The 14,985-nt window shown below is 36.6% G+C and overlaps 1 protein-coding gene across 4 annotated transcripts in view; it reads right to left on the minus strand.

Annotated features, from left to right (window-relative positions):
• DWA1 (DWD (DDB1-binding WD40 protein) hypersensitive to ABA 1) overlaps nucleotides 1-14,985 on the minus strand; it is a 262,989-nt gene that overhangs the window by 174,279 nt on the left and 73,725 nt on the right. For all 4 annotated transcript variants that reach the window (XM_089820059.1, XM_089820040.1, XM_089820029.1 and 1 more), the window contains exon 7: nucleotides 8,761-8,814. In XM_089820059.1, the coding sequence (XP_089676185.1) occupies nucleotides 8,761-8,814 (54 nt within the window). The remainder of the gene's footprint in view (nucleotides 1-8,760; nucleotides 8,815-14,985) is intronic.

A 14,985-nucleotide genomic window follows, 5' to 3' on the forward strand; every position in this document is an offset into this window, starting at 1 on the left:
AAGTTAGATATTTAGGATGAGAACCTAGCACACCTCGAATGCCACATCTTGAGGTTCTACAAAAATATCATCATAAATCTCTTCTCTAGCAATATCAGAAGTAAAGATCTCTATTGGAGTTATAATCATCAATATTATTGTCTCTTAATAAGAGACCAATACTACATTGTATCCTTTCAGAATTGAAGTTTCTCTGCTAACAATTATTTACTATAATGTCAATTCATAACTTAGTTTTAATCTGTTTTCGTCCTTTTAAACAAGGTAATTTGCTTTATTTGATACAATCTGCATATTGACAATAGACCATTTAGTTCTTTGCCTCGTCAACATCCTTGGTCACTGCCAATTTTCTTTATGACCACTAATTTCTTACAATACTAACATATTGACTAAATGTTAAAGGGTGCTAAGTTGACATGATATCGGTAATCCTGTACCACCATTTCTAATATTATATATATATATATATATATATCTCGTTTCATTTCCCTTGCTCATTACTATATACTCTAACGATAATGCATCAACTTAAACCATTTAGCCAGCCATGTCAAACATCTCCTCCTAGTGACATGTATAAATCATTGTTTATGCAAGTGCCTTTTTCAGTTTTTCTCAACCAAGATTATTGCTTCCTATCATGGTCAATGGCCTCATTCAACTATGATTATTTCTTTATTAATTTTGGTTATTAGTGGCTGAATATTAATAATCGAAATACTACCGATATGATCAATATTAATAATATTATTTTGATTACTAAATTCCTCAATAATGATAGTACTAATATTATTGATTGATGTTGATTGATTAACTTTATATTTATTATTATTATTGATATTATAGTGATTACTTGTATGTGAATTATTATATTGGTTATTAATTTGCTATACCTAAAATAATTATAATTAGCATATGCTTGTATATTATTATTTATTATTAAAGTATTTCAAAAGCAGGATATTACATTGAAGCCTTGGCAATGCTTTTTAGAACTGAGATGGAGTATTTGAAATATGAAGTTATGTTTCTAATCTTTAATGTTAAAATATTTTCTTAAGAGATATTTTAATAAAAAAACTATTTTTCCCCTCAAAAGTGGATGCCTAGGAAAAGTGAGGACTCGCACACAAAAAGTCATTTTATAGTCCAAAAAGATCCTTTCATTGGAAAACAAGTTGTGTTATATTATTCAAATTGTTTTATCACTCAAAAGCTTTACAAAGAGGCTGAGGATTCTCATTTAATCAAATCCTAAAGATTTTATATGTCATTATGTTACTAGATTGAACCTGTGTGTTTTCCACTCTAGTGGGGACTTGCACAAAAAAGTTCATTTTCTAGTCTGAAAAGATATTTTAGTTAGAAAATAAGTTGTTTTATATTATTCCAAAAAACATTTTTCCCTGAAAAGCTTTAAAAAGAGGTTGAGGGTTCTCATTTGCTCATATCCTAAAGATTTTATATACCCTTACGTTACTAGATTTTACCTGCATTTTTCCCGCATATTATTAGATTTCTAGTTTGTATTTAGACAACTACCCAGGTTTGTCCTTTTGCGCAGAGAATCCTACCTAGGTTCAAACCAATTCAATATGCTAGTTTGGATCGAGCAAAATTCGGCCAAGGTTCCAATTCCTTAGGGGTGGTTCAAACCTAGATTCTAGAAAATTGAACCCACGTGAATTCCACTGCCCAAATCGAATTTCAAGCGAACGGCAGGCAAATTTCCAGTGTTGAATGGCTTTATGTCATTTTTTATAAAAGAAAATTGTTAATGTTTTGAGTTCCGCTGCTCTCAAAAGTGAATGTAAATAGGTTATTTTGGCTTCTAACATCATTTGTGGTGTGCAAATAGGTGATTTTGTGAGCAAATAGGTGATTGAGCAAAAGTAGGTTTGTGCAAGGAGTTGGAAGATTGGATTGCAAGCTACATGTGTCTCATTGCTACATCTTTGCAAGCATACAATAGCCAGAAGAGGTAAGTTCTTGTTCTATTTTGTTTTTGTTTCAATGTTTTGTTTAATCTTTTTAATTTTCTCAATTGTCTTTCATTACCAATATGTAATGTCCCCATTTTTTACAGATGTCTGCAGTTGGCATGGTCAGTTCACCATCGTGACCCTCATGAGCTAACAGTGAGATTATTGGCTTTTCAATAGCCTATGGTATGTTTTGGCTCCATTTGAGGGACTTACTATTTATAGTAAGTCAAATTGTTTGTTCCGATAAGCTCAATTTAGTTAGAGGAGTTGGGTGATGCTCTCAGTTTTTATTTCGAGCTTCCAATTTGGGCTCCAAGAATCTTGAAGGGAGCGACTATTTATGGTAAGTCACCCCGTCAGGTTCATTTGTCGTCTTTCATCATCAGAATCACTTTGGTGTTGTTAGAATTCAATTTCGATGCATCTTCAATTGTTTTTGCAAGACGGTTCAATTATTATTATTATCTATGCTCCACAGAGTTTCTAGGATGGGGACGTTTTAGGGGAGGGGGACGTGTTTCCGATACGAGGACGAGACTTTAGGGGACGACAATTAAAAACATAGGGGATTTTTTTATATAGAGAGACAAAATTGAAGTATGCATATCATAACATTGATAAACCATTCACCATAGACATTTTAAAAAATCAATACATGGAAATATCAAATGATAAATACTATAGTACCTCCATTATAACATATCACATACATACGTAGTAAAATCAAATTGCCTAAAGTCTCCAAGTATTATGCATGAAATCAAAATGGAAAAAAGAGAAGTGCAATTAAAATAGTAAATAGTAAATAGAAAAACTAAATGCAATCTTTCTTCACTACTACTACTGTTGTTGCTCTATGTTTTTCTTCCCTCTTAGCAAGTACATCATATCTTAAAATGAGTAGACGAATTAGTGTTTTAGTGTTTTAGTGTTTTAATAGACAAATATAGTTTCCACATTTTTATTATGTCTTTAAGACAACTACGGACCCGCACAAAAAGCAAAATTTATTGTTTTGCCTTTACCCGACAAAGCCATCCCCAGTACTGTTGGTCATCCCCAAGTTTCCTCCCCAAATTTTTTTGTTGTTTCGGGGACATTTTCGAATTTGGCAAGAAGGGGACAACTTTGGGGATGACAAAAATCTGTCCCTGCATCTTCGTTCGTCCCCGGAACGAGTACGAGCCTATAAGCATAGGGGACACATCCCCGTGGAACACTGATTATTATTCATCTAAATACACTAAGGTTACTATTTGTGTTTGTGTTGTTTGTTGGTCACCTCAGTATTATAGCTCGTTGGAACAGGGATGAAAAGTTTTAAATCGTGGGAACAAGAAATGGTGGCCTTGCGTATCAAAATATTATGGTGGAAAATGACATCTTTGGAGCAAAAAGCAATTAATAAATTATATTGATGGCACTTCATTATATCTTAATGTTGTGTAGAGGAAGTTGTGTAGAGGAAGCTTCTTAAGTGGAATTCTTTTGGGAAACTAGTGCCATTTGGAGATTATAAATATGAGGACATCTAATGAGAAAAAGCATTCGATAATTTTTTTATCTCTTTGCTTGTTGTCTTTGTAACAATTTTGAGTCTGTGGTTTTGTGCCCTTGCTGAAGTATAAGGGTTAGATTTCGAGTCTATCTTGCAATTTGTTGTTGAGGTAAAGCAAATTGTAATTGCTTCTCTACTGTATCTATTTGTTATTGAGAAGTTGATTGAACAAGTGTTGAAGATTGGATTCTAGAGAAGGAATTGAAAGCTGAATTATTAATTTTATGCTTCTACGTCCTGGCTAGGAGTTCAATCTGAGTGTTAGAGGGCTATCGTTTCACTATAGGGCAATAGCTTATCAATTGTAGGGTCATGTTCACCTAAGGAGGGTTTGTGTGACATTTCTGAGGGGTCCTATTACAATTTTCAAGAGTTGCATTCAATTTATATGGCCTGCGATATATATTATTCGAGCTACTGTGGATTCACATTAGATTGCAAATTAAAAGTCAAAGCAAATCTATATTTCCAAGTTCTTGGCATTTTAAAATATTATTGCTGCTACTATTTGTTTGAAACATTGATGGTAATGAATTAAAGTTGTGGCAAATCCTGTCTTTCATAGTTATATAATTGCACAATTTGTAGGGCAGAATTGTGAATTAATGTTGGCATTCATACAAACTTCTTAATATTAAATTGATATGAAATTGTAAGTGCCCAATTGCATTCTCTAGTGTAATTTTGAAATCAGATTATCAAATTTGCAACAATAACAGTAAAGACTGTCAAATGTTTGAAAAAATGTTAGACTATTGATTAGCAAAGGAAAATTGGTGATTGTTATGGATATAGCCAGCTAGGGTTATTACACAATAAGATCTAGCTATCATATTCCCTAAAAAATTAATCTCGATATCAATATGTCAATATGTATACAATTTCTTATCATAGAAAAAGGAGCTTCAAAGAGATCTACATCTTCCTCAGTAGACAGTGCCAATATCCCACAAAGAATAGAACCTCCATCTAATTCTCCTTTGTGGAAGTATGTTGATATTATACAACCTCTTCCAAGAGGTGGTGGCTTCCATTGGAAATGTCAGGGTTGTGATGTAGAAAGAAACGGTTCATATTATCGTGTGGTGGGTCATTTGTGTGGATACCCTAGTAGAGGAGTGAAGAAATGTCCTCGAAAAGAATGCACTTGTGCCAAACTCATTAGTATTAAAATATATTGAAGAGCACGAGCGAGCTAAAGAGAGAGATGAACTTAGACAAAATGTCATTGATGGCAATAAAAATAAGAAAAGAGCAAAAGGAATGAAATCCACCCCAAATGTTGTGATAGAAAATCACCCCTTCTATACTACCTCAGCTGCCCTTGATTCTCAAAATGAAGTACCCATTAAACACAAAAGAAAGGGACCACTTGAAACTGCATTTCAAAATCAAAGTAGGGAAATTTTCGACATTGATGCGGCAAGATGCTTGTATGCAAATGCGATGTCTTTTAATCTTGTTTGCTCTCCATATTTCAAGCAGATGTTGAGGAGTGTTAATAAAGCACTTGCAAGGTATTCAGGCCCCGGTTTTGAGAAAGTACAAACCACCTTGTTGGATGACAAGGTCAAATTGAAGCCCCTCAAGGATTCATGGATTGAGACAGGGGTAACAATTATTTCAAATGACTGGAAAGATGCAAGAAATCAACCATTGATCAATGTTTTGGTAGTGTCCCTAAAAGGGGCAATGTTTTTGAAAGCAGTGGATTGTGAGGGGCAAGTAAAAGATGGGTCATTTATTGCTAATATCCTAATTGAGGCCATTGAACAAGTGGATGAAAGAAACATTGTCCAAGTCATAACGGACAACGAAAAGAATTGTAGAGTTGCTGGTTTGTTGGTTGAAGAGAGATACCAACATATTTTTTGGACGCCTTGTGCAGTTCGTTCATTCAATCTTAGATTAGGAAGAGTATTTAGTAGATCAAAGAGGTGTATGCAGAAGTTGAGGATAGTCAAATGTTCATCACTAACCATCACATGACTCAAGGGATATTGAAAATGTTCTCGCATTTGGAGTTGTTGAAGGTAAGTAAACTTGAACTTAAATTAGTTAATTCTTTTTTAAAATAGTATCTTACAATTTCTGATTTTTTGATTATGAAATGATGTGTATTCTTTTATCAAATATGTGTCTAACAATTTGTATTGTTTCTACTCTATTTTATGTTACAGGTCGCTAAGACACGTTTTGCATCAAATGTAATCGCCTTGAGACGACTTATGCAAGTAAAAGAGGCACTTACCAATATGGTAATCAGCAACAATTGGGCTATATGGAAGCAAAGCAACACTGAGAAGGCAACCAAAATAAGGAAGAGGATATTGGATGAAAATTGGTGGGAACATGTGGAATATCTCATTAATCTCACTGCACCCATTATGATCATGCTTAGGTACGCAAACATGGATAGGCCTTGCCTTGGAGAGATCTATGATGGCATAGACTCAATGCTTGAGAAGATCAAGCAAATTGTAAATGAAAAGGAACAAGATCCTCAAGAAACCTTCAAGAAACCTTCAAACAATTGATAGCAATTGTTATAGAAAGATGGAACAAAATGACCACTCATCTACATTTGTTTGCCTATGCATTGATGCCCAAATACTATAGCACCCTGTATACTGATCTACCAAGAAGGCTACCACCCTATAGAGACATAGAAGTGTCCGATGGATACAAGGCAGCATTTGAAAGACTCTTTCATGATAATGAAAGGCGAGATTTGATTACGAATGAGTTCATACAGTTTGCGAATGCAAAAAATTTAAGTAATGATGCTCTTTGTCATCGGTTTAGGAAGGATGCTCATAATTGTGGTAGCTCCATGGCCAAAGATTCCAAACGTTGCAGCCCCTTGCAATCAAAGTGATATCACAAGTAAGTTTAATTTTAAAAAAATTGTTATTAGTTTCCTTTGTCTTAAAAAACTTTTATTAGTTTCCTTTGTCTTCATAAATTGCTAAAAATTCAAAGATTTAAGATAAATAATTTAAATTTTATTTTAATTGTTTACATTTCATGTCTTCATAAATCTAGTTCATTCGATTCAGAGAGAAATTGGAGCACATATTCTTTAATCCAATCAGTGAAGCACAATAGGCTGCAATCAAAAACAGTGGAGAACTTGGTGTTTGTGCATTACAACTTGCGTCTCCTCTTGCACAAGACTAAAGAATACAAAGAAGGGGAAACAAAGAGGTGGGATGTAGATGCAGAGTTGGCGGACTTGGATGCTTCTGCTTCTAGGCTTACAATTGAAGACTTTGAAGATTTTGATGCCCATACTATTGTTGTTGGTCCTGATCCCATTGGCCTTAGCACTATAGCTAAGTCAACAAATGCGGAAAGACTACAAGAAGAAGAAGAAGATGATGATGATGATGATGATGAAGATGAATATCAAAATTTTATACATTATGATTAGTTGAAGCTTGAACTTTATACAATGATACTTGAACTTCTTGTTATGATTCATGGATGATGATTTACTTTTAATGTTTTGAATCTTTGATGTTGAACTGGAAAATTTTTAATTGAAATATATGATGGTATGATCTTGATTCATGATGCTATGATTACAACTTACATGTTTAAAGTTTATGCCTATGGTGTTTTTGTTGTTTAAATGATTAACTAAGATTAAATCATATGATTTTATGATACTATATGCTTCTAGGATTCATAGATATGTGTGTGTATATATATATATATTTTTTAACATGTTTTTTACGAACAAACCCAAAGCCCTTTCCAAAAATTTTCCAAACCAACGAACCGGTTCTTCGAATCTGTATTTCAAATTGAACTAGAACCAGTAACTAAGTATTTAGAAGACAAGCCCTGGCATGAAATAAGTGGCATGAATCACCATTGTGTAAATTGTGTTTCAGTTTGGGGTTTGGTATGAAGGTTTTTGATATGTTTAGCTTCCACATTTTTGAGTGTTGTCTTTAAAGTGTCTTTTGGTACTGATCTGAGTAGTTCCTTGTTGGGGCGTACCTCTCCTTTGCTGGGATGTATCTCTTACTTTGCTAGGACATACCCTTTACTTTTGTGACCAAGTTTCCGTGTTCCTGTTTTTGGTATCACCTTGGGTGAATGTATGAGTGATTCATCATCAACCCATAGTCTTTCCAGGAAGTTTTGAAGCTCTGTACACATTTCTTATTGCTGGGGCCAAAAAATGTAATTGTGAATCACCTGGAAGTTTGAAATGAGTGTTTGGAGTCAACTGTTGTCCACATACACTGACTGATGATGGTAAAGTGAATTGCCCAGGTTTCCAGCCTTGTTGCTGCCTCTGTATGGTGAGTGAAAATAGTATTACTATGAGAAAAGACTGATTTGGGTCTGGTGTTATTGAGGTTTTCACTTCCATAGTCACTTCCAGACCATGGTTTGTAAATTTGGGGGCAGGTCGCTCATTTTCTTGGAGAATTTTCTAGTTGCTTTGACTCTTGAAGCATCATCACTGCTGGAATACGTCCCCAACAGTTTTAACAGATCTGGAATGTTAATTTGCTGTTTATGGAACCATACAAGTCTAGGCCGTCAATCGGATCGACTGCTATTCTTAAATTACCAGATCTACAAGTTCATTTTATTGTTATTTTGGGATTTCAAGTAAGGTTTCTGCTGATTGGAGTTGTAAGGTTTGTGCATTTTATTATGGTTTGACCGCATGGCTGAAGCTTATCATTGCTGCAACTTCGTGACCTGCGCCGGAGTATTTACAAGCAATGTTCAAGAATCTCCAGCCCTTAATAAGTGCATTAAATCATTCATGCAAGATATTGTGTTATATAAATAGTTTGGTGCTATTTCATGCCATTTGGAGTTGTAATAATTGATTACCTAGTTTGACACAGCACTGTTAACATTGTAACCAGAATCTTGTGACAATTAATATCTTTGTTGGGAATGTTTGTGATAAGCCTTCGTGGTTATTATAAGAAATATGAAGCAAACTCAAGTTTTACATTGTGCATACAACAAACAAACAAAACTAACCTATCAAGTCAATTCTCTCGACAAACCTCACTCTGGAAAGTCACTTTATTCCAGAAAACCAATGATTAACAAACTAAGAAACTAATTTCCTTGGTAACTTCATGAAAGCAAGTAACAAATTGGTATTTTATGCTCATACGCATCTATGCTATCACTATGAAGTTAGTTACAGAGTAATAACTCAAATGTACATACCATGTCCCAACTATATGCATTCCCATCTCCTGCGGCAGAAAATATGCGATTTCCCTATAAAACAAACCAAAACCAGGGTCAGAATTATGTTGAAATCTTCAATTTGTAAATCAACCCAGTAAAAACATATAAAAGAAAAGCTTCAAGGTATGATAGCAATCTGGCAAGGTTGCATGGATGCAGGGTACTTGGGTATTTTGAAGATGGGTACAGGTAAGCATATGGCTATTTTTTTCCAAAATAGGAGATGGGTACTTTGGGTACGTGAAATTTGTTTTCTATAGTTTAATATCTTATAGAAAACCTAAAATCATAATGGCGCTGAATTTTCAAAGCAAGAATAGTGATAAAGTTTACTGTCAAACCTTAAACGTTAAATATTAAGTACACAAATCGAAATGGCATACAATCATCGTATCAAACTGATTAAATAATGAAATAAGCTTGATAAACAGCAAGCTGATATGCAAACAAAAAATAGAGACAAAAATCAGAAATTTTAATCAAGGTCCTTATACCTATGATGCTCTCCACTGAGAACCCAATATAGGATAAACGTACCAGTACCTACTCCACGTCTCAGGGGTATGTATACTACTAGTACCCATGCAACTCAGCAATCTAGTAGAGATTTAATATCCAATTAGTATGTAACTAGAGATTGCAATGGTCAAGAGTGAAATTAACAACCTTGGACCGCACAAATTTCGTACAGAACATAGGTTCAAACCAAATGCAAGTTGAATGCAACAAGTTGCACCATGATGGCTAAAGATTTTGTCAATCACTAAAACTACAATGTACAAGATTGTGACTTTAGGCAACAGTACAGTAAGATAAATCTCTCCTTTCAGCAATAGGAGAGGATCCCTTCTTACTGTAGGTGGTTTCAATAGAGACTTAACTGAATTTACAAAATGGGTGGGTTCTCTCTATCCATTCCTCTTTTTTCATGAATGAAATGTGAAAAAAGACTTCAAACTTAACAGAAAGTATCTACTACTATGGTAATACTAGTGGCTCGGTGGTTGACTTGAGTACAACTCCTCAGACAACAGTTATTAGTATATTTGGTAGATTAAGAACAAGGGCCCAAAATCTCTTGTGATTAATCTGATTTGAGGAATAACCAGAATAAGTTGCAAAGCACAAAGTCTTTAACTAATTATCCTCAAAATGAAATAAAATACTCAAAGTCTTCAACTCTCAGTAATTGCAGCACTATTTGACTATTATTATCTCTTTCTTTGAAGCACAAAGTCTTCAAGAAACTAAACTGAATGCTCAAATGATTCACACATAAGAAACTAGTATAAGAACTCAAGAATGATTAACTAATACAACATAAGAAAACATTACTCAATCTCAAGATTTGCAACACAAAGTTTGGAAAGTCTTGCTTCTTTTATTCAATTCTAAAAAGTGTACTATGAAACAAAGAGTTTTCATCATACGAGATTTCCAAGCATAGCCTTCTTGCCTAAAACAAAAGATAATCATATACAATGAAATCTTTCCTTTATATAGGAAAAGAGGAGATAGAAAAGTGGAGAGAAAAGGGGAAATCCTCAACCACTTTGACTTATTCAACAACTAACTATGATTTATTCCATGTTGTGATGCCTAATGCACTTGCAACCTGATTGCATGAAGCAACTATACAGGTACATGTTTTCTTGCATTTACAAAGTATTTTGCTTCTACATGCCATCATAAAATATACACCTAGTCGTATAAAGCATTGAAAAAGAAGTATCTGAAACACTTGAGAGATGTCTTTACAGAGCATCAATGACCTTCCCAAACTTCTACAGAGACTCCCATACAACTGCAACATCTGGTTCACCTATATGTTGTGCGATAATGGCTAATTTTTGAAGTGTGATTGCACATACTAGAATAACGGTGTTACTTTCTATCAACTTACTTTGCAAAGTACTTAAGGATAACTTCCAACTTTCCAATGTGTTTATCATGCTGAAATTGAAGTCATCGACCTCAAGTTGCAAACGAATAGCTTCTATGAATTGTCTTAGAATGCCTTCCTCGTTAACCAACTCACCATTTTTAGTAGTGATCTTGCATGACGACTTTTGAAAACATTTATTGCCCATGCTCTCTTGATTATTGCCAACTTGATCTCAACCACAAGTTCTTGCATGACTTCGTTCCTTGTTAACCATCCAACGTAAATAATCATAGTACATCTTTACAGAAGAGATGACTTTATACTCACAAAGGACATCAAGGTCAACCTCTGTCATGCTTTTCCAGACCCCTAGATCTCCGTCCAATATACTAAGTTGATGATTGAATGATAAGAGAAGCTCATTCGATGTGGTTCTCTTTCTTTTGTGCTTCAGCACTTGATACGCATCTCGAATCACTTGTACACCCTGCAATTCAATGTGGCCGCTCCATTCATCCAAAGCCTTTGCCTTATGTTCCACCAATACAGCATGCTCACAAGAAACTGAATCAGTTGAGAGAGAAGAGTTCTTCATCTTCTCTATGGTATCTAGATGTCGCACATTGTCCTCCTTAAACTTGTTATTTTCCTACAGCTTATCATTATTGTGTGTGAGCATGTTGAGCGCATCCTTTGCATCTTGTTGACAACTCAGATGCATTTGTTTTCCAAGTTCAATTTCGGTGAACTTTGTTTACCGTATAGGTAAAGGAAATGAACGCGTATAGACAATAAACATGAACAGCAGAACTTATATTATTATTCGCAATAGTAGATGAATGATGCTTTACAATGATCCCAGACGGGATATAAATACTACCGCCGAACCTTCCCGAAGGAGTCCGTCGGCCACAAATATTCTATCCACTACAAACTATTTACCGATGACATCGGCTACAGAATACAAAATACAGCCGGACCGTCGGCTACAGGATACAGAAACACCGCCGGACCGTCCAATCGGCTAACACCATCCCCCCCAAAAAGAAAAGTCGTCTCCTGACGAATTACAAAATATTTGAGACAAATTAACAAACAAAATACATTAACAGAGTGACTACAACAAGAGAAATCTGCTTCTGTCACATCACTTCCACATTCATCTCATTACATCTGTAGCCTCTGCTAACACAATACTGTCTCCTCAAGCTGACCTTGATAGCCACCTGTGCTGCTTTCTCTGTTTTCAATTCCTCGGTACCCTGAGCCAAGTGTTGTTGCACTACCTCCAACTGGATGATCAACTCCTCCCGAGCTCTCTACGCATCCACCAAGACAGCCTCACAGCCAACACCTGCTCCCACTGCCTCTGTTACACAAACAATCCATGCCTGTAGCAACTTCAACTCTTTTGAACTGGTCAGACTCCCATGACTGATATCCGCGACTGGGGGTCCAGGGGGCAATGCCCCCGGCGGGGTCGAGGGGCAAGACCAAATTAGCACTTCGAAACCCACACAAAAATGCACGGAACACACCATTTCTGTCATTATCTGCCGATTCTACACTCTTTCTGGCAACCACGGATGCGTCCCCTTCCCTTTGGCATCATCTGTCACTCATTCTGAACAATTTGATTCTGTCGTCGTTTTTTCTTTTTTTTCTTTTTTTTTATACTGCTTCCTCTACAATCCACCACAAATCCCTCTGCACACAGAAATTCTTCTCCTTCTGGCAGAACAAGCACTCTTCTTTATGTCTCTGTTTCCCCACGGAAGTCTAGCTGGAGGAGGGAATGGAGTCTGGTGGGTTTGTTTTTTTACCCATGGCCTTTCTTTTTACCGGCGAAGACTGCCCGCGGACCTTCCCTTGTTACCGGCGGAGAAAGACAAGTTTTATGCCCGCGGTCTTGTTTTTGGCGGAGGACAAACTCTGACTGGCGGAGTTGAATCTTTTATTTTAACCCACGTCCTTTCCGCGGCCTTTCTTTCCTTACCCGCGGCCTTTCTTCTCCTACCCGCGACGTTTCTTTCCTTACCCGCGGCCTGGTGGAGGAAAAATTGTTTTTTTCTTAAGAAAAAAAATTGTGCCCACAAACAGACGGTCCACGGGACTTTCACTGCCCGTGGACAGCAGTTGCCCGCGGGACTTTTCAGCCCGCGGACCTTTCTGTCCGCGGCCCCTTCTTTTTTTTTTCAAATTTTTTTTTTTCTTTTTTTCTTTTTCAATTTTTTTTTTTTTCTTTTTCCATTTTTTTTTTTCTTTTTCAATTTTTTTTTTCTTTTTTTTCTTTTTCAATTTTTTTTTTTTTTTTTCAATTTTTTTTTCTTTTCTTTTTCAATTTTTTTTCTTTTTCAATTTTTTTTTTTTTTTTTTCTTTTTCAATTTTTTTTTTTTCTTTTCATTTTTTTTTTTTTTTAATGTTCTTTTCTAAAAGAAATCAAATAACAGAGGTACCTCCATTTTGCCTCCAGGCGTCGCCATTCTGCAATGATGATGAAGTCAGCTGGCCATCCTGTGACAGCGACGGAGTCTTCTTGGCACCATATATTTTGAATTTGGATCTGTTGACTGCCGGAGGTATCTTCTGCCCGTCCAAAGTTGATAATCTGATCGCTCCATTGTCGCCGACCTTCTGAATCTGATATGGTCCAACCCATCTGCCCTTAAACTTTTCCACTTTGATTTCATTATGACCGTCGTATGCCTTGCATTTGTTCTCTGCCACCCCTGTCGCCCACTGTGCCTGCGGTCGTCGCGCAACTAGATTATTTCCTTGCTGTCGGTGCCCTTCCACTAATTTTATGCTGCGGTGTAACATTTTCTTTCCGCGCGGTCCATTCACCATGTATCGAACAGTGGGATTTTTTGTTTTTCTGTGTTCAGACTATATGTTCTTCCCCTCAGCTTCAGCCATGGCAGCTTTTCCTTCTTCCACTTCCCTGCATTCCTCCAGACATTCGTTTTCCTCCTTTTTCTCATCTTCGTCGACCCTTAGCATATTGCAACTCGAAAAGAGTTCGTAGTCTTCTATCTGCCAATGGTAAAGGCCATTCACCGAGTCCAGGTCGTCGTCATTCGATCCTCCGTCAAGTCTCAATACTCCTTCATCTAGTTCCATTCTCCTCTTTCCTTCGTCATCACTCTCACCTTCACTGTCAGAATCTGACAATGCTGCCTCCTCGCCAACCATTTGCGTGTAAAGGTCAATTATGAATCTTTTGCCTCCGCGCTCCATTGATAGGTTATTGCGTTTCCAATCATGTTTTACTTTTGCTTGCACCAACCAATCCCGTCCCAGAATAGCATCATAGACTTTTCTTTTTAATGGAATGACCACAAAATCCAATAAAAATGGTTGCGTACCAATTGTTACCGGTTGCGCTTTCAGAATTCCCAACGGTTTGATTCCATGTTGGTCTGCTGTGAGCAACTAAAATGCAGGTGGCCACAATGTCGACTTTCCCAACTTCTTCCAAGTATCCTCCGGCAACACATTCACACCGGACCCTCCGTCGACAATTGTGTCTGTCAAAACAGGTAAAGGAAATGAACGCATATAGACAATAAACATGAACAGCAGAACTTATATTATTATTTGCAATAGTAGATGAATGATGCTTTACAATGATCCCAGACGGGATATATATACTACCGCCGAACCTTCCCGAAAGAGTCCGTCGGCCACAAATATTCTATCCGCTACAAACTATTTACCGACAACGTCGACTACAGAATACAAAATACCGCCGGACCGTCAGCTATAGGATACAGAAACACCGCCGGACGGTCCAGTCGGCTAACAAACTTGTAATCTATGGATTGCATCTCCTCCATAGGTTTGTCAACTAGAGGCTTAGCTACCTAGGCATACTTGACTTCATCATTCCCAACTACAACCCTTGAAACTATTTTTTCTTTTTATCTCTATGGGGCCTTGGATCTAGCAACTTGTCTAAAGTCAAAGTCTTCAGGTGGGATTTCTTCCTTTATTTATTTTGTGTCATTGCACTTAGCCATGGAGGTAAATCGAAGGAAGATGAACCTATTGTAGATGTAGTGACCAATGTGCTTACCGAGTCCACCTGTATAACTATGGTCACAACAGGAAGAGTCTCTGTCTGAATGGCGATTGGAGAGAGGCTTCTATGAGTGACCTCAACCATGAATTGCTCGAATTGCGCTAAGGTGGTATCCACCAACACCATGGATGGAACTAACAAGGATGGAATAGACATGGAGTATGTGTCAAGCACATTCTCGAAGCTTTGGTATTGATCCTCTGATGTAATTGCAAGCGCAACCGAGGAGATGGG

The sequence above is a fragment of the Cupressus sempervirens genome, chromosome 1, assembly GCF_028749045.1.
Source record: "Cupressus sempervirens isolate cs-2001-9-10 chromosome 1, ASM2874904v1, whole genome shotgun sequence".
In the NCBI taxonomy this organism is placed as follows: domain Eukaryota; kingdom Viridiplantae; phylum Streptophyta; class Pinopsida; order Cupressales; family Cupressaceae; genus Cupressus; species Cupressus sempervirens.